The sequence below is a fragment of the Eleutherodactylus coqui genome, chromosome 3, assembly GCF_035609145.1.
Source record: "Eleutherodactylus coqui strain aEleCoq1 chromosome 3, aEleCoq1.hap1, whole genome shotgun sequence".
In the NCBI taxonomy this organism is placed as follows: domain Eukaryota; kingdom Metazoa; phylum Chordata; class Amphibia; order Anura; family Eleutherodactylidae; genus Eleutherodactylus; species Eleutherodactylus coqui.
In genome coordinates this window covers 180,734,108-180,748,251 of record NC_089839.1, presented here as the reverse complement: position 1 = coordinate 180,748,251, position 14,144 = coordinate 180,734,108, and the positions used below count along the sequence as shown (strand labels likewise).

Genomic DNA, 14,144 nt, shown 5'->3' with positions numbered 1-14,144 from the left:
TGCATCCTGCTAGTCAGCTGCTTCATTTTCTCTGTATCTATTCACTTCAATGGGACCATCAGAGATATCCGACTTAGCTATCTTCAGAGGTCCTATTGAATGAAATAAAGCGGTGGTGTGCATAGGCAGCCGCCTGTTGCCACTTACTACGGAACTTAGCCATAGCTGGGATGTCTGAATGATGGGTAAAACCTGTCGTCAGATAACCCCTTTAATGGCATTTTCCAGGATTAGAAAAACATGGCTGCTTTCTTCCAAACACATTGCCACCCTTGTCTTATAGGTTGTGTCTGGTGTAGCAGCTCAGCTCCCATTCACTTCAATGGAGCTGAGCCGCAATACTACACACAACTGTGTTTGGAAGAAAGCAGTCATGTTTTTCTAATCATGGGTAATCCCTTTAAGATAACTTTCTGTTGCACAGTTTATTTTCCTTTTCAATATTGTTTTAAGCCTTTGTTGTGTTAAGATAACAATGGCTTAAGATGTCACAAAACTTATCACTGTAGAGAAAACATTTGCTGCATCTGTACTTCTCTATCTCTGCCCTCTGAATGTGACATTTATTGGGGCTTCTTTTATTTCTAGCAAAAAAGGGATAAAATCAGCAGTTGTATATCTAATCACCCCGTGTCAATGCCACTCTATTCAGCAAACATATGGAAGGCACTTCATGTGCCGGATCACGTTGGTTGAAGGCACAATAAAAGGTGAAGCGAAGGTTCCACACACCTGTAAGGGTTGTGCATACACAACCCTTTGCAGATTTTAGTGGCAGTAAAAGCTGGGATGCAGCCCAGTAGATTCCGTCCTGTGGAGAATTCCCTCAGGTAGGCAATGAATAGGATTTCGGCTCTCCAGATATTCAGGCACTTTACACAACACTAGATTCAGGTAAGTAGAAATGTTTGCCTGTTTACTAAGTAAATTTGTATCACAGGATCAACACATTTCGAATTAGGATGCAATCTTCCGTTAAGTAAATGTTCCAGAAATCTTACACGTCTGACTTGGTCACGACTGCCTCTCATTCACGCGATTTTCGGTCGTGCTGTGCCATGACACGGTCGACTGAAAATCGCCTACATTCGTGTAAAAAAGAGCCCTAAGTGACATGTTTAAACTCTGCATATCGTGAACTTTTATGTTTAGGAAGTGTTGTATGTCTAAGGCTCTGTTCACACTTGCTTAATGAATTTCATTTTCCTGTTCCATCATAGGAGCAGGAAGAAAATCCCTGCTGGTAATAGACCTGTTCTATAATGAAACCAAATGGCACCTGACAGACCCCATTGACTATAATGGGGTCCATCCAGCTTCTATCATGCCTGACGGTATTTTCCCAGACAGGAAAACACAATATGCTACACTACTTTGTCCAGGATTCTGAGGTAGATTTGCAGCAGAGAGCCCAAACTGAGCTTCCGATGCAGACTCAGGCTCTGCTTGGGTCAACTTGAACAAAGGTAAAATTCATTGAGCACTTCAAAAGAGTTGGATGAAGTTTACCTTTGTTTAAGTATTTTGCTGGCTCATTGTATAGTGAGCAGTGTCCCTACATCAACACAAGTGGAAAAAACATCATACTAATAAGCTGGCTTCTCTTTAATTTATTTTCTTTCAAACGGTTGTGGTTGGGTCAAGCTTCAGCTACAAACATGATTTTTTCCAATTCAATGTTTATTCAGATTTTCAAAATAACATAAAAGTAGAAACTAAATATGTAGGATGGGACAGGACATTAGAGAAAGGGCAGTAAGGCAAAGATGGAGATTAGGGAAGACACCCTGGATAAAGGAATCTAGCCCCCCTTAGGTCTGAGTGTAACGCTAAGAAACATTGTGTTGTAATTATATCCAAGCCTTCCCTGTATACTGATACCTGTCCCCAGTGGTGGGAGTTGTGGCGATCACACCTTCCATTCTGTTGAGGACAAACAAATCAGCAAACCAATCCTTCAGAAAGGGAGATACCTGGCTTTTCCAGTAACCTATAAGAACATTCTTAGCCTCCTGAAAGAGGCTAAACACAAATTACTAGCACAAGATTATTTTGAAGGTAGCTTCTTGTTGCCAACAAGAATTCTGTGTGCATTTTGTCCATTGAGACTCCTCAAAGATTATCCCAAGCTCCTTATCCCAGGCAGAGCAGTTCGATTGGAGGGAGAGTTCCCGGGAGGAGAGACTTATAAGACTTATATAGTTGAGAAATAGAGCATGCAGGGGCAATGCTGAGACAGTTTTTCAAGGTTTGATAGATCCCTATGTACGCTCATGTTTTTTTTGTCATAGAGTAAAATTGTATGAGTTGCATGCAGTCATAGGGAGCTCTAGGCAGGATTAAATGTGATGGAATTAAAGAGGTTTTCCAGGTAAATACTATTGATAACCTATCCTCAAAATAGGTTATACATAGTTGATTAGCTTGGGCCTTCTGCTCGGGACCCAGCTTATCAGATGATCCGGTGCCCATTCTCAGTGCCACAAAACACAGAGTCGGGGCGGAAGCTGCTGCTTCAACCTCTATGTAGTGGCCAGCACTTGTAACTGCAGGCACAGCTCCCAATAATTTTAACGACAGCTGTGCATGCAGTTAAAACATCAGCCACTAAGTAACAAATAGCAATATATTAGGAACAGTGCTCAAATGAGTTTATATTATATATATATGTGTGTGTATATATGTATATATATATATATATATATATATGTGTGTGTGTATGGGAACATAGTGACGTCATTGATTGCTAGAAGGCTTTCTGCTATGTAAGGATGGATTTTGAAGCATGGGGCAGCTTGAGAAAGGGCTGCAAGTACCCAGAAATGTGTTACACCTGCCCTCCCTAGGTTTGTTATGTTGTTAGTCTGTTTTATATGTATGTTTAAATAAATAGTCATTTAATACCCTAAAAAGGCTTGGGCTTTCCTGTGAAGGTCAGCGTGAGACAAAAGGCTTACACTGCAGGATTTGGGGGTCTCCATAGAGGGGACCTCCCATAGACATAATTGATTTGGCTTCATTGAAGATGAGATTAATTTACTCCTGAAAAAAGTGCAGGACAACTTTTTTTATATCTATTTCTCAGCTGCTAACTAAGAGTCGGAGCAGCAGCTTCCACTCCGATGCTCGTGTGTGACGGTGTTGAGCTTTTGAGTTCCATAAAATAATTGTTTTTATATATGCATTTCAGGGCTAGAATCTGTTACGTGTGCTGCTGGGTTCTGTTGTACTATGTACTCCTAGCAGCACAGCTACAGGTGGTTGAGGGTTAATTGAGCTAGCTGGGTGTGGAACTTCCTGCTAGCCAATCTCCTGGATCTGTGCTCACATATAAACCCAGCTCCTGGTCAGTGTGGCTGGGTCCCCAGGGTGAGCAGTCTTGTTCAGCTTGTACGCACTCTGATCTGTGTTTGCAAGTAGGTCTGTGTTTCTGCTTCCAGTGTGTCAGTTGGTGGATCCCTGACACAGCCCCCTATGTCAGCTCTGCGGCTGACTGTCTGTTCCCCCTGGTATGAGGACACATAGACTTGCTGTGAGTTCCATCTGCGTGCATGTGATCTCTGGGTGGAGTCTGAGTGGGTTTCTATATGTTGCAGCTGGCTGTGTGTCCAGTGCTCTGTTCTGTCCTGTTGCAAGCTTTGCTGAGTGATCTGTGTCTTGCTGGTTCATGTCCGTTTGTACGTTTAAATTCTGTCAGTTTTGTGTCAGTTTGCTGCGTGACCTGCTATCTGTGTCCTGTTGCAGCTTTCTGTGTGAACTCTGTCTGGTTCTGCTGGACTCCTGGTTAGTGTAGGGACTAGTGGTATAACCAGGAGCCGTGAAGTGGCCTGCTAGCTTCCATGTTTTGTACAAAATGTCAACCAATACCTGGTACTTATATTCAGCTTATCATCTGTTACCCGTGGCTGCTGTATGCTGTGTATTCTGGCTCTGTGTATCCTGTGGTCCTGTCCCTGTCATGTAGCATGTGTATGTCTCCTGTTCTGTGGCGTGGCTCCTAGGATCAGCTAGGGCCCAGATCCGAAGACCGCTGGGCTGCCCTTATTGGGGCAATGTTCCCTGCTTAGGTAGGGCCACTGTCATTCCTCCCGCGTATTACAGGGTCAGTTGCCTGAAACCTGTGTGAATCCCGTGTGACCCTGGTGCTACCTGTGTGTGTCCATCCCATCCATTCTAACCCCTTTTGGGTACAATCGTGCGGGCTCCCATGCTTAGTCTGCCCACACGATCGTAACAGAATCCTTATATATGTGCTGAATTACATGAAATCAGGTGAGGTAATATCTGTTATTATGTTTATTAATATTAGGTAAGTTACTTCTGTAGACACAACCTCTCTATAAATGTGTAAGGGGGGAGTGGGGGTTAAGAGCTGCTGTACTTTTTTTTACATTGTTTAATTTTATTGGACTGATTCTTTAAGAGGAGGTGGGAACAGAGCTGAACAAGATGGAACTGGAAGTGAGAGAGCGAGTGGGTAGCTAATCTGCGAATGGAGGTAAAGGAATTTGCTCCTGAGTTGTGCTGTAGTGAACAGAAAGAGGATTAATGAGGTCAGAAATGTGGATTTCCCCTGTTCCCTCCTCTGAGAATTCCAAGAGGCCCATGCTAGCAGGCCTGAAGAAAACTTACCCCAGTTACCTGGACTTAGGATTGTTATTGGACTGTTTCATGTATCCTATGTCAATGGGCCTGAATACTGTTTGTTCTGTTTCTAACTTCATCTTGGACTACCAAGCACAAGGACTGTAAAGCACCATGAAAATGGACCAATGTAATGTGTGGATACTGCTGCTTGTTGAAAATAAAACAGTTTTATATGTTCTGCAATGACAACTCCCATTGGTTTTATGACCTACCCAAAGATTCTCTGGTGTGCACCAAACATTTAGGTGCATTTCCTCACATGACCCTCACCGGAATCAGTGTAGTCGGGACCTGGGCATGAGTCCCTATTGTCAGAGATGCCAGTGTATGAGGAGAAGATGCCTATGACCTCCCTGGTAGTGTTTGGCTTAGCCCTCTCTTTTTCAGAAACGAATTGGTCCGATACCAGCAGGGCTAAACCTGACCAGGCATGTCTAGTGGTCAACAAGCTCTACACAAGAGGAAAAAGAGGTCCAATACACAGATGTAGCCTCTGGAAGCCTTTTCACAGGCCAAAGGTGGAACCAATTTTAGGCCCTCAGATGGCTAGACCGTTCATCTAATCACACCACAACTGTAATCATTTGCATATTGGCCTGAGAAGTAACTGCATGCCGAGTTTTACATCAAAGCAACAATTCCTTCTAGGTGCTTGATTTTTTTTTTGACCAAGAGTATATATTTCCTTCCTCATTAGAATTATACACTTATCAAACCTTTTTACTTCCCATAAAAGCTTTGAGCCGAATGAAAGGAAATGAAAGCTTGGTTTGTTTTTTTATTGTGTGCTTTTTTGTTTCTAGAACAATGGTAATGTTTGATTTATGACGTCTATAAAGAGGTTATGCAAATATCTTAATTACTTTATACATTCCATTTTGAGTTAATGTGTCGAGTGCTTAGCACAATCCTGCTTAGCAGAAAAACTAAATAAATTATACAGTTTCAGGAAAGTCGAAACTGAAAAAAAAAAAAAACTGAAAAAAAAGAAAAGTTGACATAAAACAAATAGGGGAGAAAAAAAGTTTTGCCAAGAATATGAAATGTCATTTGTATCTGGCAAAAAAAATCTTTCAAGGAAGATTAAAGATTTGTGATAGATTTACAAATAAAAAGCCATCAGTACGTACGCACCAGAAACGGAAAAGAAAAATGGCATCCTATTTATCATCTTTTTCTTGCCTGTCAATTAATACAAAAGTTTATGACATACTGTACTTTTTATGATTACAAACTGCATAGGTTAATTAAAAAAAAATTGAAAACTTAGGACATGTGCAGAAATGCACTGTACTCTGACTATCTATATTCCGGGCAAGCGACATGAACACAAATAGAATTCTGATTTGTAAGACTCAATAAAGACATTTTTTAAGAGGCTTTCATTGAAACAGCTCAGGTTATTTTTCTTATTGTCACAATGTGAATATGGACGATTTGCATAATTGTTGAAGGTGGTTGTGCGGGTGTTATATTCTTTTATCATGAATTATATGTAATTGCAATATACATGAACTCATTTAGCTCTCAAAAATACCTGCTGACAAGGCAAATGCTTTTCAGTTTCACCCTAGAGGGTCCAAATGTGTTCACTAGGGTCTGCAACTTGGACAGTTGCACAGGGTCTATCACAATTCTGTACTGAAGAGGGTATCACTGGCCTTGGTAGCCTAGGCACCTACAGCTTGCACCCCGGATCCCACTGTTTGTGCCCAAGTCTGTAGAAGACCAACTGTGCTTTCCCTCATGTATTGCTACAGTCCTTGGCTATTGATTGGCTAGTGTTGATTAGACTACTGATAGTGTTATTTGAGAACTGTACAGTATGGTGGTGGTAGTTAATCACTGTGTTGTATCTTCATTTAAACACTGTATAAGTGTATGATTTAGGCACTATGGTACACCATGAGGGAACATTAATGAAAAATATTACACAGAGTGTCATCTAGCCTATGGCCAGCCTTGCTGCTTCTAGATATTCTCAGTAGCCTCATGAGTTCTCTGAATGACTTGGACATGGAAAGGTTGGGCTCTGCCTTCATCAGGAATTGATTGGTCTGATACCAATAAGGCTAAACCCGACCGGGCATGTTTAGTGGTCAACAAGCTCTACAGAAGTGGAGAAATAGGTCCAATATACATGTGTAGTCTCTGAGAGCCTTTTCACAGGCCAAGGATGGAATTACTTTTAGGGCCTTAGGTGGCTAGAATGTTGATCTAATCACGCCACAACTCTAATCATTTGCATATGTACCTGAGATGTAACTGCATACCAGGTTTTGCAGCAAAATTCCTTCATCATTAGAATTATATGAAGTAGGTACCTCAAACTGGCATCAACTTAAAGGGGTTATCTGGCTGATGATATTTGTTTTTAAAGGCTCAAAATGGTGTTAAAAAAATAAAATAAGTCATACTTAAATTATCAAGAAAGAAATGAAGGGATGCAGACAGCACAATCTAACACCATATTCGGCTGGACCAGAAAATGCACGAGCCAAAAGGAAGGACCTGATCCAAATAGATCCTTGAAAAATCCACAAAGTATAAAAATAGGAGTGGCATCGCTTGGGAAGAATAAAAACCATTTGAATTGCACCTTGGATGCTGCCACCCCTATTTTTATACTTAAATTATCAGTCCCCTCATTCCAACACTTTCCAGGTACCCATCAGGTCTCTATTTCCTTTCAACATGTACCACTGAAACCAATCACATGTCAATTGAGAAGTACCAGAAATAATAGCCAATGACTAAGGTGTTTCGAGAGGGATCAGGAAGTAGAGGGCAGTCGGGGACCCGAGAAGCGGCAAAACAGGAGCAACAGGTAATCAGTAAGGCATTGCTTCCATTATTTTACACCATTAATAATGTAATCAGCTGTACAACCCTTTCAAGGATAGCACAAAAGTTGTAATATAATTGCAAATGCCTGCCCTACTCTCAAATTTTTCTTAAAGGGGTTTTACCAAACTCAGTTTTTATCACTTATCCATAACAAGTCTGATTGATGAGGGTCTCGCCTTTGAGACTCACACTAATCACAAGAACAGGGGTCCCATGCTATCCCTCTGTACTCATCACTGCAGGCTCTCTGCACCCACCCACAGTGATGTGGATATTACAACAGCCCCATTTCAATGAGGCTGATGGAAATAGCAGCGTACAGGCCCTCCCATTGAGTCCCATGGAAAATGGATGGACTGTCACTGCACATCAGGATAGACACTCCTTCATTCTTTTCCTCACTGTGGGAGGTGCAGTGAGGAGGACACAGAATCCCTGTTCTTGGGATTGGTGGGGATCTAAATGGTGAAACTTTTATCACCTATCCTTGAGATAGGTGAAAAAAGCTAATTTTCATTCAAGTCTTTTAAATATAATTTCTTGAACCTTACAACTCTCAACAATGCTAGCTTAAAGAATTTATAGTACAAGATGGCATCTGTTCCTTTGCTCAGCCTATGGGATATATACTCCAATGTGTACTTTTTCGTTCAAGGTGCCAATTAGCATATTAACAGATTCCTCAAAATAGCATAAACTGCATTAGTACTGTATCTACTAATATATTTAATAAGAGATTTAAAAAAAGGGCATCTGAATGTATCGGAAGAAATGGACAAACAGCTATGGTGATTTTTTTTTAATTACAGACATATATGAATCGGCATTCTCAGACTGTGAGCCCCCTGATACAATTCCTCGAAGTTGCCAAATTACCACTGATGTGGAGCAAGTCACCCAAGTTCTAGACCTTAGAAAGTTACGTAACACTGAACACCGAGAAGACGGGAAACTTGTGTTACCAGCGGAAACTGGTAGGTTATATGTATCCAGCCTTCATTATGATGTATTTAGACTGATCATTTCTGGTGCTGTTATTCATTGTATGTTTTTGACCAGTTTTAATGGAGAATTCTGCACACATTTTTGAGGAGTATATATTTTCCCTCCCTATAAACAAATGATTACCGATGGCAGCTGTTTCCTAGGATCCTCGTAACTGAAGAAGACCCTAGTGGCATTCTTATCATTAACAACTCTCCGTCACTGGTTAGATATTATGGCCTTATCTAAATAGGGGCATTATTGTTCCCTGTTGCATTCCTCCCAACTGTCACTTGTTATAGGACTTTACCATGAAATAGACCCCAGAGGGAATCCCAAAGTGTGAATTCTTGGCTGATACTGTGGATGTTCTTAGAAGATAAGCGAAGATGCTAAAAATGTCTCCTAAATGGGGAGTTTCAAGGTATGCATCTGAGTACTGTGCCAGATCTAACAGCCAGTGCCAATAGTCTCTTTGCCACTTTAATTAGGAAAATAGCTCAGGAAAAGCACATTCACCAATAATTATTCATCGATTCACTAGAAGAAACACTAATATTATAAATCTACATGAAATTCCTCTTCAAATATCAGGCTTGTAACCGTTCTGTAATCCCATTACCCTCTTAGAGACCAACATTTCCATCTGACTGATTCTCCTTGGGCACGGATTGCACATACGATGATAGAGAACTCAGCATAAACTGAAATCTACTTTTAACTCTCAGGGTTTGTCACTTGTTTTCTAGCGGCAAGATATTGAGTTGGCAACTGCCATATATCAGAGTAACGGCTTTTGCTGGCAGTCCGCGTTGTGATAAAGGAGAGATTTTACAGACAGGGTGTGGGTACCGGAGATGAAGTATATTACCTGTCAGGACAGACTCGCTGTGCCGGCTGTTGTCACCGTGATTGAATATATGTGCTCAGTCTACAGAACTATCACATGACATGTTATAAATACATGCTGCTAAGAGTCACTCGGAGAGAACGCTCTCCGCTTAAAGCGCACCTGTTACCTATACTTTTCCATTGTAGCACACATGAAGGAGCACAAAGCAATCACTTCGGTTTATTTATTACTTGTAGATTATATAGCTGGCACAATGATTACCTCGCTGGTCACTTCTTTTCTTGTCCTGACTTATATATCGCAGCCCAGACTGCTGTGCTTATAAAGCGTAGAATTTGAAAGAATTGTTCATTTTATTAGCTTTCATGAAAGGGTCTGTGGTCTCCTAATGTTTCTTAAAGGGGTTGTCCAGCTGTAAACTATTGATGGCACATCCTTAGGATAGGTCATCAATAGTAGATTGGTGGAGGCCTATCACCCAGGACCCTCTCTGATTAGCGGTCTGTATGTTTGCGCATTGAGCTGATTTCTGCTGTAACCAGACTTGGTATTTCAACTACAGTTCCCATCCATTTCAAGGGGAACATAACCTGCAATACCAAGCCTGAGCACTGCAGTGCGAATGGAGCTGGCTGCTTCCTGCAGAAATCAGCTCAGTAAACAAGTGCACCAGCCTGGCAGACAGCTGATTGGCAGGGGTCCAAGGCAATGGACTCCCATCAATCTACTGTACATGATCTATCCTGAGGACAGGTCACCAATAGCTATTATAGTTGTAAACTATAGTTTACAGTTGGGCAACCCTTTTAAAGAGCTTTCTGAAGGCTACCAGCTACGATATTCTGGTTTCCATTTTTATCAAGTTGGTAACAATTCTCTCTAGTTACTCCTTGGTCGTATCTATATCCAGAAATGCTATGTGACAGCTAATATGGACACATTTATAAAGACCGAGAGTCACAAAGCTTACCTAGATTACCTTAAATAGCCTTGGTAATGACTAGAGATGAGCGAGCACGCTTGGATAAGGCAGTTACTCGAGCGAGCATCGCTCTTCTCGAGTAACTGCATTCTCATCCGAGCAGGCTCAGGAGGGGGGGAGGGGGCGGCGGGGAGTGAGCGGGGGGGGGGGGGGGGAGATAAAGATCTCACTTACTCACCCCCGCCGTCCCCCCGAGCCTGCTCAGACGAGAATGCAGTTACTCGAGAAGAGTGATGCTCGCTCGAGTAACTGCCTTATCCAAGCGTTCTCGCTCATCTCTATTATTGACCTTTCAGATTAGTAAAATTAGCATGCAAGATGCACCCCAACATATGGTAAATTTTGCAACAAAATCCGCTTGGCTACTTGAGGATTTTGATGCAGAACTGAGAACGGCTTAAATCTGCCTAAAATTCTGTATCATAACCCGCTGTTAGATCTAAGGTTTATCGTGTGGAATTCCACAGCGGCAGCTTAAGCTGTGTCTTGCGGTATGTCCTGGCGGGTTAATTCCACCCATGTGAAAGGTCTCTTAAATAGCAATGGGTACTCTGCTCTGTATCACTGCATAACAATGCAGATTTACTACTTAAAGAGATTGTACAAAGATTGACTTTCATCTCCCATCTATAGGATATGTGATAAATCTGATGGGTCAGGGTCTCCCTGCTGAAACTCCCATTGATCCCAAGAGTGGGGGACCCATGTCCCACTTTACTCCTCACTGCAGGTTCACTTCACCCCCTTTTTTTTTAAACATGTTTTATTAAACAGCATGTATTATACATTACATGGATAAACAATTTCTCAAACCGTGTGTATTTACATACACTAACAAATGGTTAAACCTTGCATACATCAGAAAATTCTCTGTTAACGGCATTCAGTGCACAAGTGCATTACATTTTCTCTATGTTTATTCAAAATATCTCGGCATATACATCTGTAATATTCGTAGCTTTGTTGCTCGTTTTACCTGCCAAGTCTGGGTGTGTTCTGTCTTAATAAATTTTGGAACATTTCTTGCGTGAAGTTTGTGCTTGTTGTCCCGCACCAAATCCCCCACACCTTGTCGAACTTTTCAGGGTATTTCCTGTTTTTGTAGACTATTTTCTCGTACGGTAGGATGGTATTGATAATACTCTGCCATTTTGTAATTGTCGGAGGGCGTCTGTCCATCCATCTTAGCGCTATAACTTTGCGGGCATAGAATAATACTTTAGTGAGGAATATTTTATCATAATGTTGCCATTGTTCCTCGTCTATAATCCCCAGTAAGCACATTGCTGGGTCCAGTGGTACTGGTATTCCCACCAGTTGGGTCAGGAATTCTGTGACCTCTTCCCAATATGTGTATACCATCGGGCACCCCCATATTAGATGATTAAAGTTTGCTTTTGCTGCGTGGCATCGGTGGCACTGGTTGGTTACTGATCTGTTCATTTTATGCAGTCTAGTTGGTGTTAGATAACATTGGTGTAGGATATATAACTGGGTCAGCTTATTGTTCGCGGCTGGTGAGACCCTGGTGTAGGTGGCCATTGCGGTCTCCCAGTCTTCATCGGGCAGTGTTGGGATCAGCTCCCTCCATTTCTCCAATACCACCATTTGTGTACTGGGGATCTTAGAGTATAACAAGTGGGTATATAGCTTGGAGATTAGGCCCCTAGGGCCCTGTGTGCGCAGTATACCTATTAATGGGTACGTGGAGAAGGGTCTTCTGGGTTCTGGGAATTGCGCTGTTAATGCGTGTCTGAGTTGCAGGTATCTAAAAAATCCTGTTCTAGGTTCCCACGTACATTTGTTGCAATTGCTCGAAGGAGACTAGTGTCCCGTCAATGTATAGGTGTTCCAGTGCGGTAATTCCCAGATTTAGCCAAAATTGTCTGTCTGGGAGATTCAATAAATGCGGCAGCGCTCTGTTGTTCCATAAGGGGGTTTCCAGAGGGGTGTCCTCTTGTCCCGTCAGTTTCCTACATGCCTTCCAGACACTTACTGCGAGTCTGTGAATGGGCAGCATTGGTTTCGTCAACAGCCCTGGTTTTTCCAGGATTATCCAGAGGGATGCCTCCGAAAGGAAGTACATCAGGTGGTGCTCGGAGTTCGGGAGAGGAGCGCCCGACAGCCAGTGACGTATATATCTGACTTGCCCTGCCAGGTAGTATATTTTAAAGTCCGGCAGCGCCATCCCCGCTAGCTCTTTAGGCTTTTGTAGAGTTTCCATACGGAGTTTGGCTCTGGCCTTTCCCCATACGAATGATGTTATTAATGAATTAGTTGTTTTAAAGAATTTTTGTGCTACAGTTATTTCTGCGTGTTCTAGCCGGTACAGGAATTTGGGGAGAATTATCATTTTAATAAGGTTTATTCTTCCTGCCACAGATAGTGGCAGGGAGCTCCAGGCTTTTAGTTTTAATTGCAGAGTCGCTAATAGAGGTGCGATGTTTAAATTAAAACTTTGAGTATGGTCCCTGGTGATGTAGACTCCCAAGTATTTAAATTGGGGGACGATTTGCAGGTTGTGGTATACCTCCCCCACCCTCCATTCCTCCTCTCTCAGTGGCATAAAGGTAGACTTCTGCCAGTTGATACGTAAGCCTGAAAAATTCCCGAATTTGTCTACCTGGGAGACGGCTAAGGGCACAGTGCTCTGGGGTTCTGACATGTAGAGTATTATATCGTCCGCATACAATCCTATCTTGTCTTCTCTGGGACCAATCCGGATCCCCCTATATAGTGTGTGTTGTCGAATTTTTAGTGCTAGGGGTTCTATAGCAATCGCGAATAGGAGGGGAGAAAGTGGGCAGCCCTGTCGGGTTCCCCTGTGAAGTGGGAGAGAGGCGGAGATCAGGCCATTTGCCACTACTCTTGCCGTCGGGGCTGTATATAAGATGGAGACCCACCTGATGAACGGCTCCCCGAACCCGAATTTCCGCAGAATCTCCATCAGGTATGGCCACTCCACTGAGTCAAATGCCTTGGCGGCATCCAATGAGGCCAGTGCCCAGCTTTCCTTCCACCTCCGTCCCACCTGCGTAATTACCTGGGTCCTTCGGATGTTATCGGATGTGGACATTCCCGGAATAAATCCGGATTGGTCCGGATGTATGATATCCTTGATTGCTTGGTTCAGCCTGAAGGCCAGCACCTTGGCGAGGATTTTGTAGTCTGTATTTAGGAGGGAGATAGGTCTGTACGACCCACACTCCTCCGGGTTCTTTTCAGGCTTTAGTATAAGGACTATATTAGCCTCCAACATCGACTCTGGGAGGCGTCTTTTCTCAAATATATCCTCATATAGTGAGAGTAGTTGTGGTGTTATTTCCTCTCTGTACTGAAGATAGACTTCTACTGGTATGCCATCTGTACCCGGGGTCTTATTTTTCACCATGCCCTCCATTGCCTCCTGTATTTCTTCTATTGTGATAGGGCCATCTAGTAGGGATCTATGTGCTTCTTGTATTACTGGGAATGTTATGTTAGTTAGGTAGTTCTCTAGCTCTGCTGAGGTATAGTTAATCTGGGACTGATATAGGTCTTGGTAGAATTGTTGAAATCTTTCTAGTATATCTTGGGGGTCTGTGAGTACCGTACCCTCGGCCGATTTAATCCTCAATATAGGCGGGGAGGTAGTTTCTTGCCGGGCCATATATGCTAGCAGTTTACTGGACTGATTACCTAGCTCAAAAAAGGACTGGCGGGTGAAGAATAGTCTCCTCTGAGCCTTCTCTTTCAAGTGTGTCAGATACTCTCTACCTACTTGTAGCCATTTATCTCTTTTTTCATTTGAGGGTTGGGCTATGAATTCTTTCTCTAATTGTTGACATTGTT

At 42.5% G+C, this 14,144-nt stretch overlaps 1 protein-coding gene across 3 annotated transcripts in view; it reads left to right on the top strand.

Annotated features, from left to right (window-relative positions):
• CFAP20DC (CFAP20 domain containing) overlaps window positions 1–14,144 on the top strand; it is a 416,942-nt gene that overhangs the window by 131,725 nt on the left and 271,073 nt on the right. For all 3 annotated transcript variants that reach the window (XM_066596613.1, XM_066596612.1, XM_066596614.1), the window contains exon 8: window positions 8,304–8,468. In XM_066596613.1, coding sequence (XP_066452710.1) covers window positions 8,304–8,468 — 165 coding nt within the window. The remainder of the gene's footprint in view (window positions 1–8,303; window positions 8,469–14,144) is intronic.